The sequence below is a fragment of the Hakea prostrata genome, chromosome 3, assembly GCF_041222555.1.
Source record: "Hakea prostrata isolate BN-2017 chromosome 3, UWA_Hpros_2, whole genome shotgun sequence".
NCBI lineage: Eukaryota > Viridiplantae > Streptophyta > Magnoliopsida > Proteales > Proteaceae > Hakea > Hakea prostrata.
In genome coordinates, this window is record NC_142602.1 from 53,245,999 (window position 1) to 53,268,176 (window position 22,178).

The 22,178-nt window shown below is 39.5% G+C and overlaps 1 protein-coding gene across 1 annotated transcript; it reads right to left on the reverse strand.

The window, feature by feature from the left end:
• Window positions 1-2,387: 2,387 nt before the first annotated feature.
• Window positions 2,388-3,190, reverse strand: LOC149022472 (protein EARLY RESPONSIVE TO DEHYDRATION 15-like). Its single transcript, XM_089147289.1, has 2 exons — window positions 2,885-3,190; window positions 2,388-2,796 (listed from the first exon to the last, which is right to left on the reverse strand). The coding sequence occupies exons 1-2, from the start codon at window positions 3,129-3,131 to the stop codon at window positions 2,645-2,647; spliced, it is 399 nt and encodes a 132-aa protein (XP_089003415.1). The 5' UTR covers window positions 3,132-3,190; the 3' UTR covers window positions 2,388-2,644.
• Between the last annotated feature and the right edge of the window lie 18,988 nt (window positions 3,191-22,178).

The following is a 22,178-nucleotide window of genomic DNA, read 5'->3' on the forward strand; positions in this document are numbered from 1 at the left end:
ATCACGATCCTGAATATCTAGGGAAAAACCCTACCATCTGACGGTCACGAACGAGGATGTCAAACTCATCCAACGATCGAGATTCGAAGGTAATTCCTACATAAACAAGTGACTTACACCCCTATGAGGTATGTGAATCGTTTCCTTTACATTTACGTTCATTCTTTGCTCTACAATTAGTCAGAGCCTTGTGATAAGTTCATTGGCTGACTTAGCCTTCGAAGGTGGCCTCCCGACCCCCATGGTCAGGCTATTCCTAACATTGTTTTGCAGATCATCTTCACAGATCTCAAGGTTGAGCAGACTTTTGGACGCATCAATTCCAAACCTAAGCATTAAAATGTTTGCGCGTATACACCCTTAAACTTGTATAAATGGTACGGTTTCAATGTGTACAATCAATTTTGAACAACAAACCTTTATTCTTACCCAAGAAGGAAAAAAACGACAAATCTTTTTCATACCATGATGGGGCACCTAATGCCATTTTCAAAAACTATATTTTAGAACGGTTGTGTGCGGTATAGTTTTGTTTCAATACTAAATTGACACCCTTACTTTCTTGTAGCACCATGTATATCTTAGTGATGTCTTGAAGGAGTCTAGATGACCTCCTCATCAGGAGGAGAACAACGTGCTCCCCTGACACTTTTGAACTACACATTTGAATTACACAGTAGGGCATGAAGTCCACATGAGACCCACTGAAATTATTATCTTTAATTTTTTTTCCTTTTTTTTTTTTTTTTTTTTTTTCTCAATATTTACGGGTAACCCCTCACTACTATGTGTAGCTCAAAAAAAGAGGAGGACAACAACCCCTCACTACTATGTGTAGCTCAAAAAAAGAGAGCACGTTGTCCTTCTCTGATGGGGAGCTGAATCGGACTCCTCTTGAAACCCCTAAAAAAGTGGTGTGCGTCTCTTTAATTCAAAATTAAATGGGCTAGATACCAAGGTTCAGGCCCAATGTTAACCAATTTTATAATTGCATTCATAACTAGGATCTATCTCAATTGGGCCCAAAACCGTTAACTATCTCAGTTGGGCCCAAAACCGTTAACCCGAAATAGGAATTAAAGGGGTCAATCCTCTACTCCTGGTAGAAGATCCGAACTAAATGGTAAGGCCATGTGGACCCCCTGTCGATGAACTCAGTTCTACAGTTCTACTAGCAACAAAGTAGTAATGACATTTCTTAACCCCGGGCGAAATAAAAGAGGCACTGACGTAAGCTTAATGGGCCTGGTCCTGGTCCTCTTCAGAGATGGGCCTTATTAATTATTATACGATACCCGATTTAGTAACACTGCTAGATGAATCTAAGTAAAAAGTGGATGCATTGCAAGAAATTAGAGGTGTCAACAGTGCAGTTAGGGGTTGAAAAACACCTAGCCCATTAGCAAAATAATGGTTTCGGGCCGGTTTCGATGTGGTGCGATTTAGGTTCGGACTAACTAACAGTTTGGGCTAATGGTTTTGATTCAAGTTGACTAACTGTTTATGGTGTGTAAAAAAAACAAGAAGAAACAATTAAGCATCCTACAACAAAAGCGAAAAATATATGGAAAACAAAGTTGCTTGGTCAATTTCCATTAAAAAAAACCCCCACCCAATCTATAGAAATCAAGAATCTACATTATAAGTAGTAAATTGGGGGGTTGGTCCAAGTGGTAAGCAATTTGGTCCGCTTAAGAAAGGTTCCGATATCAAAACCTTGTGGATGCAAAAAATTCTCACTGGAACACCCACCACATCCAGGTGTGAGACCCGAGTCGAACACCGAATTAATCAAGGAAAAGCCTTGGAACTTCGGTTGGCAACAAAAAAAAAAAAAATAGTAAATTAACTATTTGATTTTTGAATTCATATTTAATTTTTTTAATTATTTATACCAACTACCTAATGGTAATATAATGATTCAAATACTATTTAATATAAAATTAAAAAACGAATTGTAGTTCGATTTCGGGTTGGTTGTACGGGCTCCACAGCCATCAACCCTCAACCCACTTACTGCCATTAAGGTTCAATTCGGCCCGCTATAACGGGCCAGTACGGTTCCGTTTTAACGGTTCCCTACAAGAAATCATGAAGGCATCAAATACTGTAAAGAGAAACAACTACCCAATGTCATTGCAGAGAGTGATAAATAAGTCCGTTGCTGCCCGGCTGAACAGTGAACAATCCATCTTTTAAATCCGGAAATAGGAAGGAAGAGCTTTCATTCTTAACAAATTTTAAAGAAAAACATTGAACAATTTTGACTGATTTAATCGATTCGAATCAGCAAGGGCGACTCACAGATACAGAGTCTTTGCTAATCTCAGACCTAAATTTTCATCTTCAAAATGATCCTCGTCCGCTGCACCACGTGGATAATTCTAAATAATTAGAATTGAAGTTTGCATTCGGACCTCCATTGACCCAAAGTGACCCAAAGTGTAAAGATCATTGATTTTTGCTATTCCCAAATGTTAATTACAGAGTGAGACTAATCTGGATCTACAAGTTAGCAAAATTACAAAGAAAAGTAAAAAATAACCGATGTGCCTGCGAGTGAAGCAAAAGAAAAACTAAAAACAACACAACACCACCAGCTTCTCTCCTCCGTAATCTGTACACCACAGCGAACTCTCGTTATCTACCGTGGTTGCTGGATCGGGCGAGGAAAAACCTTCACATTCACAATTCCAGCTGCCTTATGTGCATATCTCGGAGCTTCTGCTAATCTTCTTGATCTCCATTTCAGTCCTGCCAGAGTCACTAAATCCTTTTGTACATCTTTCTCCTCTTCTGAGAAAGAAAAAAAAAAAAAGACAAAACCTAATTAAACTCCTTCCTCTGCATAAATTTGATTTTTTTTTTCAAGAATTTTACTCACCTTTGCCATAGCCATCGAAGAGTTCTTCGATTTCCGGGAAAGAAGCAACATCATAATGATTTTGGTCGAAACCAATATCCGATTGGGGATCTTCAAAACACTCTTCCAACCAATAATCCCTGAACCACCCAGTCGATTGGACAAGCTCCCACCACTGATCTGAAAAATCTTCCACTACTCGATACGCCCACGGCACGAACAAAGGCGCATTTGGATTCAACTGCGAAGTCACTGTTCTGCTCGACATCACTTCCCTTCTTATCTTCTTCTGAAGCTCTTCTCTATTCTCAAAGCTCTCAATTCTCAATGAACAGAAAGAGAGAGAGAACCGAGATGCATTTATAGGGGAAAATGACACGCTTTTCCCATAAATGTCTTCATTCACGAAATTATCCTCATTACGTGGCGGTTCAAAGTAAAGAAAGTAAGGGTGAAACGGTCTTTGTACAATAAGGGTCGAAAATAATGCAATTACAGGGAGTTGATTATGTTGATAAAGTGCTTCAATACCAGGGGCGATGGCCCGCATGTCCACGTTTTTGTCTTGTTTCGTTCCGCCCATTGTTTTTACCTTCTTAAGACTGTTATAGCCGTTAGATGCATTTTCAATGCCAAGTGGTACCTCAACAGCAACGGCCAGCAGTTATATAGAACCCAGTTGTTTTGAAGCTGCGTTGTATATTAAAGGACCTTTTTTGGGTTTATCCAGAACTGGGGTCGGCATTGACTTTACACGTCACTGTTCTCATCCGTTCACGGCGATGTGGCGGTGCAGTGAACTTTCTCTTTTTGCGTGAAAGTACGAACGCTTACCTAACAATCACGACGCCCATCTATTAAATCTTATCCATTGATAAAAATGTTGGATCTAAATCTTAGAAAGACTGAAACATGTGATTTTTATTTTTTTTTGGGTAATTTCCTGAGGTTTTGTCTATGTCATTTTTAGTCCAAAAAATTGAATCTTTACATCTATATTCCCTGTACTATATAAAAGTCAATTTAAGGACACATTACTATTTTTATGACTAATTTACCCTTCTTCTTTTTTAATTGTCCTTCTTCTTTAATTTGAAACGAACTCAAAGCTTTGAACTTTACGAACTCGCTGACCGGTGACACTCTAAGCCTGCAACTGGTCTATTTGAGCTTTACCACCATTGATGAAGAAGGTGCGCACATTTCCTAGCTCTGTATTTCTTGCTCACTAGTGTTCATCCTCTCATAATTTGAAGCTTTGAAACTCCCTATCGCAGAAGCCCCAATCCTTGTCTGATGAACAACTACATCTTCAAACTATGAAACCCTTTGAACCCACACTCATAGAACCTTGGTTACTTCCCTTTACTGTCCCAAATCGTCCTTCAACTAATCCATTTCTTCAATCGAGGAATCCCGGATGTCTTCCAATTTTCACTTATAAATCCTGCATCTTTCGAAGTTTCAAGAAGTCCAAAATAGATTATGCCCATTCCTCATTATTCCTGTCAACCTCTCTGATTTCAAGTAGATCTAAGTTCCAACACGCCTGAAGCATTCGAGGAATTTTTTTCCATTCAAAGATGTGTCTCCCATTTTACTAAGTTTTTGTGGACTGGTTCTTGTATGATTTCGTTTATAATGGTTTAATTTTTCCATGAGAAAGTTTGATAGTTTCTGCAACACCAGTGAGCAAGAAATACAGAGCTAGGAAATGTGCACACCTTCTTCATCAATGGTGGTGGAGCTCAAATAGACCAGTTGCAGGCTTAGAGTTTCACCGGCCAGCGAGTTCGCAAAGTTCAAAGCTTTGAGTTCGTTTCAAATTAAAAAAGAAGGGCAATTAAAAAAAGGAGAAGGGCAAATTAGTCATAAAAATGATAATGTGTCCTTAAATTGACTTTTTCTATAGTATAGGGGAGGTAGATGCAAAGTTTCAATTTTTTTGGACTAAAAATGACATAGGCGAAACCTCAGGGGTCCAGATGAAAATTATCCTTTTTTTTGTAACGAAAAACTTCATTTACGAACTAAAAAACAAATACAGACACAGCAAAAAAAAATGAGTCCGAAGTTTTTTTTTTTTTTCAAAAAGTGTTTTTCATCTGTGGGCCCCACGTATTTGTGTGGTTGGGAAGCCGTCGGGGAGCAGTCTGTGCTCCCCGGCCAGGGTGAGGATCCGGACTCAAAAAAAATAAAGAAATGCAAAAGATAAATGCATGAAAACACAAGGTTTAATCCGAATCAGGAAATGGAAAGTGACCAAATGTCATACATGCAATAGACAAGGTCATCCAGGCTAAAGAATGGGTCGAGCCCAATCCCTTAGAAAAGTGATTGTAATAACCACAACAACAATTAAGCACTAGGAATACGACATAGGTATCCTCCATAAAAAATGTTCAAAGAGGTGATACCCTACAAAGGCGGACATAGACACACCACAAGGACGGAGAGATAACACACCACAAGGGCGGAGAGATAACACGCCTCAAGGACGGAAACAACAACCACAGCAAAGACATACCGACGGCGACCAGCAACACGAGACTGTAGCAAAGCTTCCAAATCCACGAGAGACACTTCCAACCCTGGTGTAAAACCCTCAGACCTGCGGAATGCACTACCGAATCTCTTATCAACCTGAACTTTTTTTTTTTTTTGTCCTTCTCAAAATCGTTTATGGAAGAGAGGCAGAGAGAGGGAGAGTGGGAGGTGAGGGAGTAGAAGAGGGGTGGGGTGGAGATGGACAAGGCAAATAGAGAGGCGAAGAGGGCGGATAGGGGTGTATCACCGATTGGAAAAAAAGAGAAATCAACCGACTGAGGAAAAAGAGAAATCAGAGAGAGAGAGAGCCGAAGAGGATGGGAACTGAGATTTTTTTTTTCTTCTTCCCCTTCTTCTTCTTCTTCTCTAAACCAATCACTGGAGAGAGGGTTTAGGGGAGGGGGTGAGGCAGCAAAATAGGGGTGGGGGTGGAGATGGAGAAAATAAATAGAGAGGCGGAGAGAGCAGACGAAAGATGAGAGAGATCGGCGATGAGAGAGTTCGGAAAACACAAATCGAAGTGAAGAAATTCAGATCTGGTTTTGGAAACCGAGAGAAAGAGAAGAAAAAGAAGAAAAAATTCCGATCGGATGCGAGCGAGAGGAGGGAGGGGAAGAAGGTGGAAAGAAGAGGATAAAAGAGAAACGGAGGTGGAGGCGGAGAGACTGTAAAGGTTGAGTCTCTCCACCTCAAACAGCGGGATGGTGGAGGGCATTCAGCGTGGACGGAGGCTAGGATTTTTTTCAAAAGCTATTTCCCTGTCTACTTTTTTGGGTATGAAAAGAAAGCAACTATATGAAACATGTCACTTGGGACGGCTTTTATTTGTATGTAGCCGGCGTAGATTACGTGACATAATCAAAATAAAATCGAACATTGCAACATCAAGTGGGAACAATTTAGTTGTAAATAAAAATTTTTATTTTTACATTCAAAAAGTTTAACAGTATAATAATTTACAAAATAAACCCCCTCCATTTTCCTGACTCTCAAATCTCTATTTCTATAACATTTGAAGGCATGGGTTTTGTCCCGCTCACCACAATCCACTTTGTGCGCATTTATAAGCTGTTGGTAGGAAGCACGGGCCCCAATAGGGAAAGCCCTAACGGGCCATCTCAGGTATGTTTGTTGTCATCAACGTCCATGAATGGTAAAGACAATGCATGGGATATGCTTTATGCCGTTTCGGGCAACTTGTGAGGATGAAGAAGAATGACGAAGTTCCTAAGTGCCACTCAAGACGAGGGTTGTTAGGTCCCCCCAGAAAGCCGGCTTCAATCACTCCCCCTTTGAAAAACCCTAATGTGAGCATCTACTTGAATTAAACCTTTTCTCAAAATGGTTGCCTCATCCCCTTTGAGACAGCAGAGCAATTGCTTGTACAAGCTAAGGCAAAACGAAAGCTAAGGCAAAACGAAATAGAGATTTGAGAGTCGAGTGAATAAAAGGGTTTCATTTCGTAAATTAGTAAAATATTAAACCCTTATAATGTAAAAAATTATTTTACAACTAAACCTCCACCACTTGATTATGTACCATTTGATTTTATTTTGATTATGTGGCGTAATCTACACCATTGATTGCATGATGCAGTGGCTGCTGCAAATAAAAATCGCACTTGGAACCGGCTTATCTATCTTCTTCATTGTATTGTTATGTTTTTTTGGTAACTACAGAGTCAATAAGGAGAACAATAAGGGGAACACAAAGACATCCCCAACACAAATATCGAGGAGCTAAAGAATAGCAATGGGACAATTTGTCTTACATGCCAATGATAGAGCCCGTCTAGCTAAAGAGTCCACTACACCATTGGGTTCTCTAGAGATGAAATTAACTTTCATCGATTGAAATTGGGACGAGAAAACTCTAATGTCCTTTACAATGGGGATGATCACAAATTCACACCAGAGGTCCATGTTGTTGATCATGTAATAACTCTAGTATTCCTAACCCGAAACCCAAATTGCAGGTCCAAGTTCCTGAAGCTCTAGCCGAAAGAAGCTGTGGGCTATCCGGATTGAGGCCCATGTTTCGAGCCTAGAGCCCATGAATATGGATATTGTTGGTAAAGAACCTGTCTTATTGGGAACATGAAGGAGATCTAGTCGGAACCCTAATGGAATGGGCAGATGGATATCCAATGCGCAAAAGGTCGAGTTGGAAGATATCCACGAACAAAGTAAGACCCCTCCACATGTTAGTTAAGGTTGCGGCAGTGCTAGGGATCAATAGGAGCAAAATGTCCACGTACTAAAAAGTACCAGGGGGCGGTTGCTTAAGGCAGTTGATTGGCCAAGAGACCGGCTAGCCTCACGCTCGATTGGAAAAACCAACCTAAAAATCCTAATTTGCCCCCGACACCCTATTTAAAGCTTTCCACAACCTAATTTTGAGTTATTATATTTGTGGAGGTTGTTGTGAACTGAATAAAGGTAGAGCACATGTGGTGGGTGGAGAGGAACCTCTATTTGCAGAGAATCTTTGGAATTTCCTTTGACTATTTGGATCCAAGTGGAGATAAGTTTAACCACCCTCTTAATCTATTGAATTTTTGTCTTTTAGAGAGTAGTTTCTTCTTCCCTTACTCTGTTGTGGTGGTTTTGGTAGAGTTTATCTCTTTCCATCGATGATCTCGATTGGATCATGCCAAAAGAGTATATTTTATATCTGAATCATTGTGGATCTTAACAAAGAAGATGGTTTAGACTTGAATTTATCCTTCTCTGAGATCTATAGTCTAAATGACCTCTCTAGAGTTATAAAGACGTGATTCAGACTTTGATGAACTTAAAATCAGATCGAGGATGGGTGATCAAAAGTTTGTATTGTCTAAATGATCTCTCTAGAGTTATAAAGACGTGATTCAGGCTTTGATAAATATAAAATCAAATCGAGGATGAGTGATCAAAAGTCTGAATTATGGACTTGGAATTCTGCTAGAGAGTGGAGCGGTCACTTAGGGCAGTCGATCAACCAACCAACCGCCTTAACCGACCAGCCTGCTTCCAAAGCTCGTGTTGATGTTGTTTTTGCCCAACTTGAATCTCATACCCCAGTGTAACTTCATAATTTTGATCTAGATATTTTATGGGAGCTATTAGTGTAATATCCAGCCCTATTCTAACCTTGACCCTGACCCGGATCCACTGTTGTATTCAGGTCCGAAGACCCGAAGCGGTGGAAGAAGAGATTTATGGACCATTCTGATTGATGATCATGATTCGGAGACTGAGCCCATGGACATTGACAATGATACCCCTTGCTTAAATGCATTGTCAGTGTTTAAGGAAAGTCTGCGCATCGGAGAAGATTAATATAGTTGATGTACCAAATGACCTCCTGTGCACAATCCGAATGTATTCCCCGAAACTAGACTTCTTGATTGAATTGTGGAAGAAAACCTCACTCGATTTGACCTTGTATGCCTTTCAAATCCCTATTTGAAGTTGCTGTTCTAAACCTTAATTTTCTGCTGAAAATATTTTGGTCGATCCTTTTGGTCGATACCATCGACCAAAATATCCCAGTCTGCCAAGTTAATGATTCTATGGAATATTCCTTTTCTATTTAATATAACCTCGAGCCTTGAGCCCTTTTGCAATCATTTTCTCACCTGAGAACGTGGGGAGAGCTTCCCAAAGCAGCTCCTTGGTTAGTGTGAAGGGTACCTCATCAAAGACACTTAGTTTATCATTGATTCTTGTCTTCATCTTCCACACTAAGGTATGACTCCTCATTCCACTCTCTACCCTACCATTTTCTACTCTTTTCTATTGTCACCTTGCTGATGAGACATTGGGAATGGTGCTGCAACCTTGCAACCACCACTCCAAGTGTCTACTCATGCTCAATCCATGATTTCCTTAGCTATTCATTGATGCTATGCTTCTATCTCATGCCTACCATATGTATTCTATGATTTACCTATTAACATCATGCCATTTGATACCAAACTGAGCTATAGAGTGTATTATGTTCATGTTTAACATTGCCATATGATTCCAATCGAATTTCTTTTAGTTCCTCTAACTATTACATGCTATTCCTCATCAATGCAATCAATTCCAACTCATGCCATGATGTTTATCACTTGAACTTGATAGCTCAAATTGGGGCTTTTTATTTAGACCATTGGATTGGGTTAATTTCTTGATTTATAGTGTCCCACTACTGTTGTTAAGTATGCCTCCAAGTTCCAGATTGATCCGAACACCAGAAGACTCATTTCGGATGAAAACCCCCAAAATCCACATTTCTGTCTTGAAGGAAATTTTGGTCGATCCTTTTGGTCGATACCATCGACCAAAGACCATCGACCAAAATGTTGGCAGATAGCAACCTTGGCCAATTTTGATCCAAATGACATCCGATCTTCCCGACTTCTTTTCTAACTTATTATTGATGTTTGTTTAGGGCCTTAACAATTCTATTGGACTATTCTTGGTATTCTCAATTCATCATCAATTCATCCAAGGTAAGGATGGTTATCTCCATAAACATATAAGTCATCAAATATTGAATTGTGTTTTATTTAAAGAATGGAATCCCTTATTTTCTTTCAATCATTATAAGACTGTTACATATGTGTTAGAACAGTAACATTTAAATCTTTATACTCTTGTTGTGTCCTCTTATCATTTTGATTGCTTATGTTTATAATGATTCGTTTCAATATCATGATTTGATTACTATTATGAATATGCATTGGATGCATGAGAAATGATGAGATTGGATATGTGATTGTTTATGTATGACTTGGGATTGGGGGGTGTCCTATTGACACTCCTGTCCTTGGGCATCGGAGGGAATAGTATAGGATGTTCTCCGATGGTGCCTATCGACACTCTCCCGGGTTATTGGAGGACATACATAGGACTGTCTAGTTGTGTGGCTAGGTTCATCCTTGTCGTGTCAGACCCGAATCGGAAGGGCATTGAGACCGAACAACCCGTGGTAGTGTATGGTTGGATGGGCGCTCTAGGCCGGTAACCAATCCGGTAGGGGACATAAACCATGCTACGGATACCTGAAAGGGGCCATTTATTGGTAGAGTTGCATATGGATAGACTTGGGCTCACGGGCGCTCAAGACCGGTAACCAATCCGTGAGAGGACGTGAGAGCTTCCCGTTTACTATATGTGGATGACCAATAGGGTTGATGAGTCCGAAATCCGGGATTTCGCTGACTCTAGTGTGAAGGATACCGGAAAGGATCGCCGGGGGCGAGGAATGGACGTATCTGAATCTGACTTGACCGACTGAGTAGATGACTTGCATTGGGCTAGGCTTTACTGTGACATGCGCCAGTACTTGACTAAATGGTGATGTGAGAGAGCGGTGATCGATCCCCTTACCACGACTTTTTGATGACTTTACCGATTTTCCCCGGGCATTCCCAAGATATGGAAATGGGAGAGTGACTGACGACCCAGAGAAGTACGGTGCTATGACTTAAAGCATGTCTACCCTAGAGACTAGCATTCATTGAGTTAGACTCATATTTGCATCATATGTTCCATATCGCATTGCATTATAATATGTTATGAATGTGTATGATTTCTAATTATGGGATAACTTCCTTGCTGAGTTCTTTGAACTCATTCCTTTTGTGCAAATGTTTTAGATTATATTCCAGGTACCGAAGATTACGATGGCACCTCCTATAAAATGATTCCACATACTACCCTCCGGGTAGTGGCGTCGGTGAGGACCCGTATATTGGAGCTGAGGAGGATTACTATCCGCACCAGTGTTAGCCCCACAGTTGTACGGGAGCGGCAGCGTTGGGTTTACTTCATCCGTACTGTTGAGGAGACTACCATTAGTATAGAAGAAACCCTAGCATAGTGCCCCATTCCCCTGGTGTATTTATGGAACCTTGGATCTTGTAACTAACTTATCTTTGGGATTTTCTTGTGACATTTGGACTTGTATTTGACGTTATCACACTTCTTTTCCACTGCTCTGAGAGAGTGGTTATCATACCTTCTCTCACCCTTATGATTATGTGTATACTTTAATGTTATTGTCTTCCGCACTCTGATTTATTTAATCTTATCTTATTCATGATACTTAGTATTAACTGTTTTTACCATTGATTATTACTGTTCACGATTATGTTACCGTGTATGTGGGAGGCATGGAGCTCAGATCATTGATCCTTGGACTGTGGATCACATCCCGGGTATTCCAAATGGGGTATCGGCTGGGTGGATGTGACAGTTACTATATTTGCTTGGGAGATCTAGCACATATTTCAATACATTTTCCCCTGAAAAAGGTAAGACACAATTGCATCTATGGCTGAAATGATGTTTTGATGAACTGCATACTTTTTTGTACATGTCAATAGTCTAGTCACTTGTTGTAATTATTGTTATGCATATTTACTTGTTAATGAAGTGTCATGATTTATGATTAATGCATTTTACTACTTTACTTAGTGTGGAAAGGTGTGTTTGGTGCTACTATGATTGGGGAATACCTTGCTTTTGGTGCTCCTAGCTTGGGATATTAGTGGCTATGGTATGGGACACTGTCCTCTGATGCCCCTAGCACTCTCATGGTTGTTGTCTCACATGACTAGGAGGCTATATTGCATGGTTAGGTGCCCCTACATGCTACTACCCTTTCGGCAGGGGTATTGAAGCCAAGTGACCCGTAATAGTAGTGACGTGACTCTATATCATCTAAAAGAGGTAACCAGTCTGTGAGGAGACCCAGTGGTTCACTGTTTATCATGCAATATTAGGTTTCCATATGTTAGGGTTGGGCTTATGGGAGTCCTAAAGATGGCTTGGGTGTTGTGAGGGGACATGAGAGCATTTGCCCCAACAATATGTAGATGACCATAGGATTAAGGAATGGGATCCAACAGAGGTAATCAGTCTATGAGAATTCACATTCCTAGGTGGAGAAGGATACTGGACCAATAATGCAATAAGTATGAGGAAAGGTATCTAGACCACATGTAGTGTGTTACCATAGAACCTTGCATTGGGTTTATAATCCTCTACATGCACCAATACTCAGACCAATGGTTGTGGTGAGAGAGTGTGGACCTATACCCCAGCCATGGTTGATGATGAGGATCATACCCCTTACCCGAGATCCCAATAGAGGTAGCCAATCTGTGAGGGATCATAGTGACAAGAACTACCCAGAGGAGGGCTAGTGTTACATCTTAAAACATGTATGCTTGAATGGAGACTTGCATATTAAATTACTAGAAGCATTTCATAACTCTATGTTTCATTATTTCATCTATTATTCAATACGTGATTATGGTACATATATGGAATTGTTGCCTTACTAAGTTCATTAGAACTTATCCTTGTGGGTTATCTCTATTTTCTTCAGATGTCTATACATAAATAGGAGAAATTCCCCATGCATGGGAGATCACCTCTGAAAAGGAACTGGAGGCATCAATAGGATCTAGTTTTGATCAGCAGGAAACTTTCTATGAGTGCATGAAATGCTCTTATAACACCTATTGACAAGAATAGAGCCCAGGTTATCCACCACTTAGACAAGTACATGAAGGAAGGTCTCATGACTCCATGGATCGAGAAATATGAGATAGAGTACCCTAAGAAGTTGCAAGACAATAATAAAACATGATGGAACATTCTTTGGATAATTCTTGCTTTCGTTGTTACATACTTTGTTACCTACCTTTGATATACTCCTTTGAGATATTCTTTTGATATCATTCATTGTTATTTCTTTGGATTTTGGAACCATTTACTCCTTAACTTATTAATGAATTGTTCATTGCTCTTGATTATGGCATTTTGTGCATTTATTCTTATTGATGATGTAACTAAGGATCTTTTGGCTATGGATCACACCCACGGGTTGTCGGATGGGTCCGATACCGGCGGGTGGGGTGTGACAAATCATGTCTACCAGATGTTTGCAATCATATTCAAACACCACCAGAATGAAACCACCCAAAGAAGATGCCATCAAACTGGCCCTTAAAGCACATGCCTCACCACACAACACCGATGAGCATTTGACTAGGTTAGAAATGGCCAATAGTGGGTCCTCACTACAATCATGAGCAATAATCCCAATACCCCCTTTACCTGTAAACTTTGAGTATGAGTAATCACTATTCAACTTGACCCACAGCATGAGAGGACATCCACCCATTAGGTTATTATGGCCCACTAGTGGAAAGGGGAAGAGACAGCCCGACCTTATCATAATCAGCCCAGAACTCTTGATGGGCATGACGAACTCTTCTGATAATGGCTTCAGAAGTGCATTTAGATCCGCAAAAGCATAGCTCATTATGTGCAACCCACAATCCATCATATATTATAGAAAATCAAAATACTTCCTTCTCAGACCTTTTATCTAGAAACTAAAGCTTATGCTAATGGTTAAGAATCTGCTTCAAACTTGAATTATGGCTTAAGGGAATCAAAGATGCTAGCCCACTACCAAACCAAGTAGCCCGGGACTGATCACACTCAAAAAGAATATGTTCAGTTGATTCAACATCTTGACCACACAGTTTGGAACTCAGGTCCTCTAGCGTTTGACGCTTTGACATACCTTCACCAAATGCAAGTCCATGGGCTAAAGCCTTCCATAAGAAGGTTTTGACCTTCGAGATGCACTTCATATTCCAAACTCTTCTCCAAGAGTGACACTCCACCCCTTCACATTCATGTTGCCGAGAGGTAGATTCTCCAAACTGTGCTTTCAAATACCTATGGTTGTGTAGAAGATGAGACACACTTTTCACTGAGAACACACTTCCCCCCCCTCCCTCAAAAAAAAAAAAAAAAAGACTTTGTCTTCCCTAAGTGTGAGGCTCATTAGACGTTCAAAATAGCTATATCCTCATATTGATCAAATAACTGATTGATAAGTGCACTCTTCCAGGTATGATTATCTTCATCAATATGGTTTTACACCAGGTTCACATTTGTATCAATGGGTCGAGGTGGATCCTGAAGGAAGGTAAATTAGATACCCAATTACAATTCCACACATTAGTATTAGAGCAAACCCCAATGCTACTAATAAGGCCCAATTTGAGCGCTTCTCTCACTTTGAGAATACTTTTCCAAACCGATGATGGTTTAGAGCCCTTTTTTGCATACATAAAGTTAGAGTGAGGGAAGAAGACTGCTTTGAAAAACCAAGCCTGGTAATAGTTGGGAAAGGCCCATAACCTCCATGCCACTTTAGTAACTGAAGCTCAATTATGGATATAAGAGTCTCTTAGGCCTAAGCCCCCTCTCTCCTTAGACTTGCAATGTCACATCCTCCCAGCCGGTACCCTAACTGGCATACCCGAGAGTGTGATCCACAGCCCCGAAGATCAAGTATCGAGGAAATCATCCTCCCACATATGCAATAACATAATCATGAACATAATAAATCAAGGTTTAATATTATAAACAAGGTTCAAAACAAGAAATGAACAATCAGAATAATCAGAGTGCGGAAAGATACCAGATATCCAATGATATCAAAAAGGGGTGAAGTGAGGCGGAAACTCACTTTACCAAAATAGCGGAACGTAGTATAAAAATCAAAAAGGGGTTACAACTGAAACAAATGTGCTAATAAATAAACTAAGATCAAGTGTCTTCGAGTTTATAGATAACGTCTTCATAAGTATGGACTTCATCAATCCACTGAATCCGTTCTAACTCAATGCCGTTCTCAAAAGTAGTACGCAGCTTGATCCGCCGGGGGATCATCAAAGTAATCTTGATCGTTGCCAGCACTTTGCGTGTAATACGCTTCATCAACTTGTGCTTCGTTGTGCGCTCGTCATTAAGTATTCTGTACTGCAGGATAATCTAACAAAAAGAAATATACAACAGGAATGAGTTTCGAAGAAACTCAGTAAGGTAGTTAATCCATAACATCATAGATAACATGTGGCAAAACATAACATGATGCAATGCAGTATGAAACAAGTAATGTATGTATGCATCTAAACTCTATGTATGCTGGTCTCTATGGCAGACATGCTTTAAGTCATAGCACCGTACTTCTTTGGGTAGGTCACGCATACGGCTCCTATTGGTAGTGGGTCCGAGCATCCCTCTCGGACAAACCATGGTAGAGGGTTAAGTCAACACACTCTCTCACAACCATTTGGCATAAGTACTGGCGCATGTCGGGAAAAAGCCTAGCCCAATGCAAGTCATCTACTTAGTTACATCAAGTCAGTTCCAGGATACTTCCATTCCTCCCCTCTCGGGATCCTTTCCGGTATCCTTCACACTAGAGTCACGGATATTACTCACCGGACTCATCAACCCTATTGGTTATCCACATATGGTAAACGGGAAGCTCTCATGTCCTCTCACGGATATAACTCACCGGTCTCGAGCGCCCATGAGCCCAAGTCTAGCCATATGCAACCCTCCAATAAATGGCCCCCACAATGTGATTCCCGTCCTCTCACGGATATAACTCACCGGTCTTGAGTGCCCATGAATCCCCATTGCTACCACGGGTCGTTCGGTCTCAATACCCTTCCGAATCGAGTCTGATATAACAGGGGTATATCCTAGCCAAACACTGCTAGACATCCCTAGGTATGACAACCATTGATTCGGGAAAGTGTCGATGGGCAACCCCGGAAACATCCCATACTATTTCCGATAATGTCCAAGGACAGAAGTGTCAAAAGGACACTTCCCAATCCCAAACCAAACTTAGGCAAACACATTCTCAGATCAGTCATGACATACACAACCAGTAGTTCATCATATAAAAGAGAATGTAAAAGCAACATCAGATTAAGCAGTAATAAGTAATTCATATAACATAAACAATGAAAGATGATATAATTAAGTGCTACTGTTCCCACAGTAGGAGATCAGAATTAAAATACAATAATAGTAGGTAATCTCATAGTTTCATAAAGTAGAAACCAGAGAACAAGCAATCTATGTAGTTAAGGAATCAACTGTCCTTACCTTCTAACTTGAAGGGAATCTTAAATAATCAAGTATGATCTTGACAAAACCTGAGAAGACAGTCCTAAACAAGTGCACACAACATGTTAGGAAAGATGCATAAAGGAAAAGATCATAAATCAATCGAAACAGACCAAGATTGAGGTTGCTGTACTCATTGGTCGATTGATTGGTCTGCTTTGACCAATCGACCAATGAGTCGACCAATGCGAGACGTGGCACGCAAGAATCCAAATTTTGAGAATCCAGAACCGAATTGGATGGTTCAAAAGGGTACAATTAAGAGGGGAATTATCATGGTAGTATTCTAGGGTATAGAGGATATCAAACCATAACTCAAAACAGTTCTCAAGTTACAACCTAGAAATCATGAGGTTAACCTGATTAGGGTTATCATAGGTTAGGAGGGAAAAAAAATAGAAAGATTAAAGATAATGAACTAGGATATGAAAGAATTCAAATCTAGTAAAGGAAACATAATAATTGGGTTACCATGATTAAACTAGTGGTTCTTGATCTTACCCAAGAATTAGGGTTTTACCCTTTTTGGTTCCCTCGGAAAATAATTGTGAGATCTGAATGAACAAAGACAAATCAAAACAGGAAAGTATAGATGATTAAATTTTAGGTTAACACAATATTACTCAAGAAGATTTTCCTTCACAAGGGAGGTTACCAAAAGTTTTCCACACAATCACACAGGTTGGGGTTTCAAGGAATTAGGGTTAGGTTTTCAAGAATTCAATAAATAGGGTTTAAGAACATGATGATGATCATGAGTCTTAAAGAATTGGGTGAGATTAGAGAATTGATGATTACAAGAATGCTTCATCACCTTTCTGATCTCAATGAAAACAGAATAAAAGAAAGAAAATCAGAGATAAAAGAGAGAGTGGTTGAGATCATACCTTTGCCGTAGAAAGATGAAGAATCCTTCAAGTCTTTGAAAGAGATCACCAAAGAATGCAAGGGAATGGGTTAGATTAGGGTTCTAACTCGTTCCAGAGGCTTAGGAGGCAGATGAGGCGGAGTATTCCTGAGATTAGACTTAAATAGAAGTGACATGATTCAAATTTCAAAAACAGAATCAATTGGTCGATTGATTGGTCGATTGATCCAATCGACCAATGAGTCGACCAATCAAGACAACAACTTCAAAACAGAGAATTGAAGGTTCAGATCAAGTCCAAACATCAAGGGGTTTTGCACACCTCTAGAGTGACATACCTAGGAGTTAGAAATGCCTTTGAATCAATACAGAGACCACTCCAAGACCATCAACTAATCCAATCTTCATCCAGGTGCAGTTTCCACCATTGGAACACTAGCACAACACTCATGGATTCCAATCCAGCCATCAATTCTTCAACAGAAATGGCCCAAAGATGACTTCTTGCCTTACTTCGGGTCACTGGACCTACAATAAATAGAGTTTCCGGATTAGGGTCAGGGCTGGGTTTCACATTCTCCCCCCCCTTAAAATAATTTCGTCCTGGAAATTGGGAGAGTGCTTGGTTTCAAAAAGGCAAGGGTACTTTCCTATTATCTTGGCTCCTTTTCCCAAAGTCCACGGAAAACAAATCACAATAAGTCTTTTGTAAGAAAACAAGGAGTAAATCTGACATGCTTTAAAATCAAATCGAAAGTATGATCATGGCTTCATGAAGATTTCACAAGGATCATGGCGAAGATTAATATGAAAATCATAAAACTTTAAGAATGAAATGAGATTGTAGAAGAGATGGTTGCAAGGATCAATATGTTACAAGGATGCAACATCTACTGCATAGTCTCAATCTCAAAGAATAAATCATAGCAAGAGTAGATCAATACAACACAAGAGAGATTACAATTCTTTGATTGAAGAATAGGGGATGAAAAGCTTGAAGTCTTGAAACAATTAGAAGGAATAACAAATCATGAAGATCACACTTGATTTCTCTTCGAAATCATCATGTGGAGAATTCACAAGGTTATAGAGTGTATGGAGATCCACTCTAGAACAGCAGGGATAGAAGGATCAGTCATGGGAATGATTTAAGATCATCCTCCTATCAAAGGGAATGTAAGGCACAAGAAGAAATCGTGGAGAGAATAGATCAACTTTGGGGTAAACTTCTACCAAACGAAACTAGGCAATTTGTACAACAGAGAATAAATCGAACAATGCATATGGTATGTATGCATTAGGTACAATAGCAAGGTTAGGGATAGGTGGGATCTCACATGCAAAGTCTAGACTATGAGATCCAATGAATCTTTCTCTCCTTCTCATCATGGCCTCAATAGAAATTAGCCAAGTCCTTCATAACACATCAAGAACACTACTAAGTACCATAAAATGAGACCCTACATATGTAGCCATTGCCAAGCCTACTGACTTGATGAGACCTTCATGTTAGACTTGAGATAGCATCATAGCAGTTTATACTTCCACCCTCGTACCTTGTTGGACATCCTGTCTTTCACATCCTTGAAGAGCTTAAATTTGGCTATACCAAAGTCGATCTGTGGGAAGGCCCAAATAATTGGAGGTGCCTATATCATATTTCACCTTAAATACTCTAGTAATTAGCCTCTTCATCCGCGTGCCGGGGGTTGTTGGGGCTAAAGGTGATGGATGACTTCTTCAAATTGACATCTTGACCACTAGCTTCACAGTATAAGTCTAGACATGCTTTAAAATCTTTTACTTGTTGCAACTTTAATTTTGAAAAAAGAATAACAATCATCAGTAAAAAGCAAGTGAGCAAGCTCTATTCTTGATGCTGATACCCCTAACCAAATTATCCTCCTCTACATTCTCGATGATGGATGATCTCACCTGAGAGCACAATATGAAAACAAAGGGGGAGAGAAGATCTCCCTGCCGAATGCCCCTAGTACATAGGTACAAATGGCCCAAACTCCATACCATTGACAAGTAGGGTATAAGAAACTGAAGTAATACATTCATCACCAAGCCAACCCATTTGAGGGAAAAACCTAGATGAATCAAGATGCCATGGATGAAAAGCCACTCAATCCAATCACAAACTCTCTTGATATCAAGTTTAATAGCCAAAAAGAATTTCTTGCCCTTTTTCTAATGTCTAACAAAATGAAATAATTCAAGAGCTATATAGACATAATCCAAAATAAGGTGATCTGGAACAAAGGTTGACTAATTAGGAAAGATGATACCTGCAAGTTGGTGCTTCAACCTTTCAAAAAAAAGACCTTCGAGATCAAATTCACCACGACTTCACATTGACTGATCGGCCTAAATTCAAGGTTGGTTAATTGTAATACTTAAAACATATTAAATATAAAGATTCAACGAACAAATCTCACTGTTGGTTAATCCAATGAACACAAATGTCACCTTCCTAATCAATGAGTAATAAAGGGTTGTGATGGAAACACACCGCAGGGCATACAAAAATAGATGCATTATCAAAGAGCATCCTCCAAGACAAATTTTCCAATGCTTGATCCAATTTAATTCTAATTTTATTAGCCCCTTCCTTCTATTATTCCATGTGAAGCAACGACAATTAGAGCCCAAATCAATCAGCCAACACTGGTAAACCATGTACTTGAACTATTAAATGTCTCTTTCACCTCTACAATTCTCCCCAACTTTCTCATGCCAGCACAAGAAGCTATTAAAATCACCAATACATGCCCCTACATCAACTTTGGATTCACTGGAGATGTGATTTCATCAAAAACTCTGGATTCTCAAGGTTTCAAATGCTCATCTAAAGGTGGAGTTCTCAAGGTTTCAAGAGGATCCATGGTTGCAATGCAAGGAAATATTAAATTGTTCAAGCTTGCAGGGAGGTCTTGAATAGGAGGAGATACGGTTAAAACTTAGGCAAGGGATGTGGAAAGAATTTGTAAGTTGTTTAGATACTGAACAAGTGCAAATCTAAAGCGGGTGACTTTTACGTTGGATTTGGTGAGTGGTGGTGAACTCTCAGTGTAGACTGCAGTAGCAAGAGAGGTGGAACAACGTCACATTTTACGACAACAATGAGTTGTGTGGAACACCCCAAGTGGGGGAGGGGTTGTGTGCCATGCTAGTTTAGGTGACGACGGGAAAGAAAAGGATTCCTGCTGGAAGGGATTTGGGCCATGTGGTGAAGTGTGGTGGAAACACAGAGACAAACAATTGCATATTAGCCATGAACAAAGCCATGAACAAAGGTTTCTTTTAAGGTGATTTGCAAAATTTAAGCTAAGATGGAGATTGTTGGGTTTGAGTACGTCTTATATTCTATGGGTCCATATAATTATAATTTGGTTGTATTTGTAACTAAAGCAAGTTTTTGGGTTAATTACTAATATAAAGGTAGAATTGTAATTTTATAATGAACAAAATGTGGGTTTCTCTATAAATAGCCTTTGTGGGATAGCCTAGGAAAAAAAATCAAATAAAGGGTAGCACTTTGTAAAGTGTAAGGGTGGTAAGTTTCTAAAAAATAATGGAATCTCTTTCTCTCTCCTGCTGGACAGAGACAACCTTTGCTAAACCATGTTAAATTCCTTGCTACTGTGAATGTGTTTCACGTGTGTTCTTTTGCGTAATTGTGCATCTGTCCCCAACAAGATGTTATTCGGTAGTTCTAAAATTGATCCGATTTGATTGATTCGACTCGAATATGCATTTATTCAATTTCAATTACAATTTTTTTAGTAGAAAAAACATTTATTGCCTAAACAAGGCAATATAAGCAATGAAATCCCTTTTTTTTTTCTTTTTTCTTGTGGGTGTAAGCATTGAGCAGTATTCAACTAAATAATTAGTGTCTCAATCAACCAAGTCGATTGGGCTAAGAAATCTGCTACTTTGTTAGCAAATTTTAAAACATGAGAAAAAGAGCATGAAGACAAAAATTTGTTGCAATCATAGAATGTCAAAGATGACAGTACATATGCAACTCCAACAAATCAACTTGCCCTTGGTGAATTTGATAGACAAACTACAACTTATTAAATTAAGGCTAACATTATCCAACTCCAAACTCATTGCATGAAATAAACTTGCTCTGACATGAGGTGTTAGAGTACTAGTTGCAATGACTCTTTAGCAACCAAATCCTTAATTTGAATTTTAATTCAAATTCATCAAAAATTTACATCAAGAAAACTCAAGATAGGAAAAGAATAGAGGTTTTTTTCATTTTTGCCTACTTAAATTGAGCCCAAACTCTTGTTTGCTCATTGAAGTGGCCAATATTTCAGTTTGCCCAATCTGGTGAATTTGGAATATTACAAAAAAACTAACCTCAGTTTTATGATAAGTTTGACTTTGAAATTACTATTTTCCCCATGGGGGTGAAGGGGGTGAAGGGAAATATAATTTTTTTCTTTTAACAAAACTTCATTTAAATTTTTTTCAAATTTGCAAAAGAGTTCCCTGTTCACTCTATTCATCTGAAAGAGAAACAGAGAGGGAATGAGGTAGAGATAGGCTATTTTCTCTTCAAATTGCTCTTCTAGAGAAATTGGCAACTGCATTAGGAGCGATGGGATTCATCTGGGCAACCATTGTTTTTCTTGGTGGTCACGCCGTTAAGCTACAAGCAATTGATTTCAAGTTCATCACCGCCATAGTCATAGTTGAAGCTGCAAGGATCTTCAATCGCTGTCATTATTGAGAACTTGTTGAGGAATGTGCACGATCACTTGGAAAGTTGTTGTAATCACGAACTTGGTCAAAGCTGAAATGTACCAGAGGTTCTTTATTTAAGGTATTTAGACACCCCGAATTGCACAATATAGGTACCAAATGTGTCTTCACTCTATTCATCTGA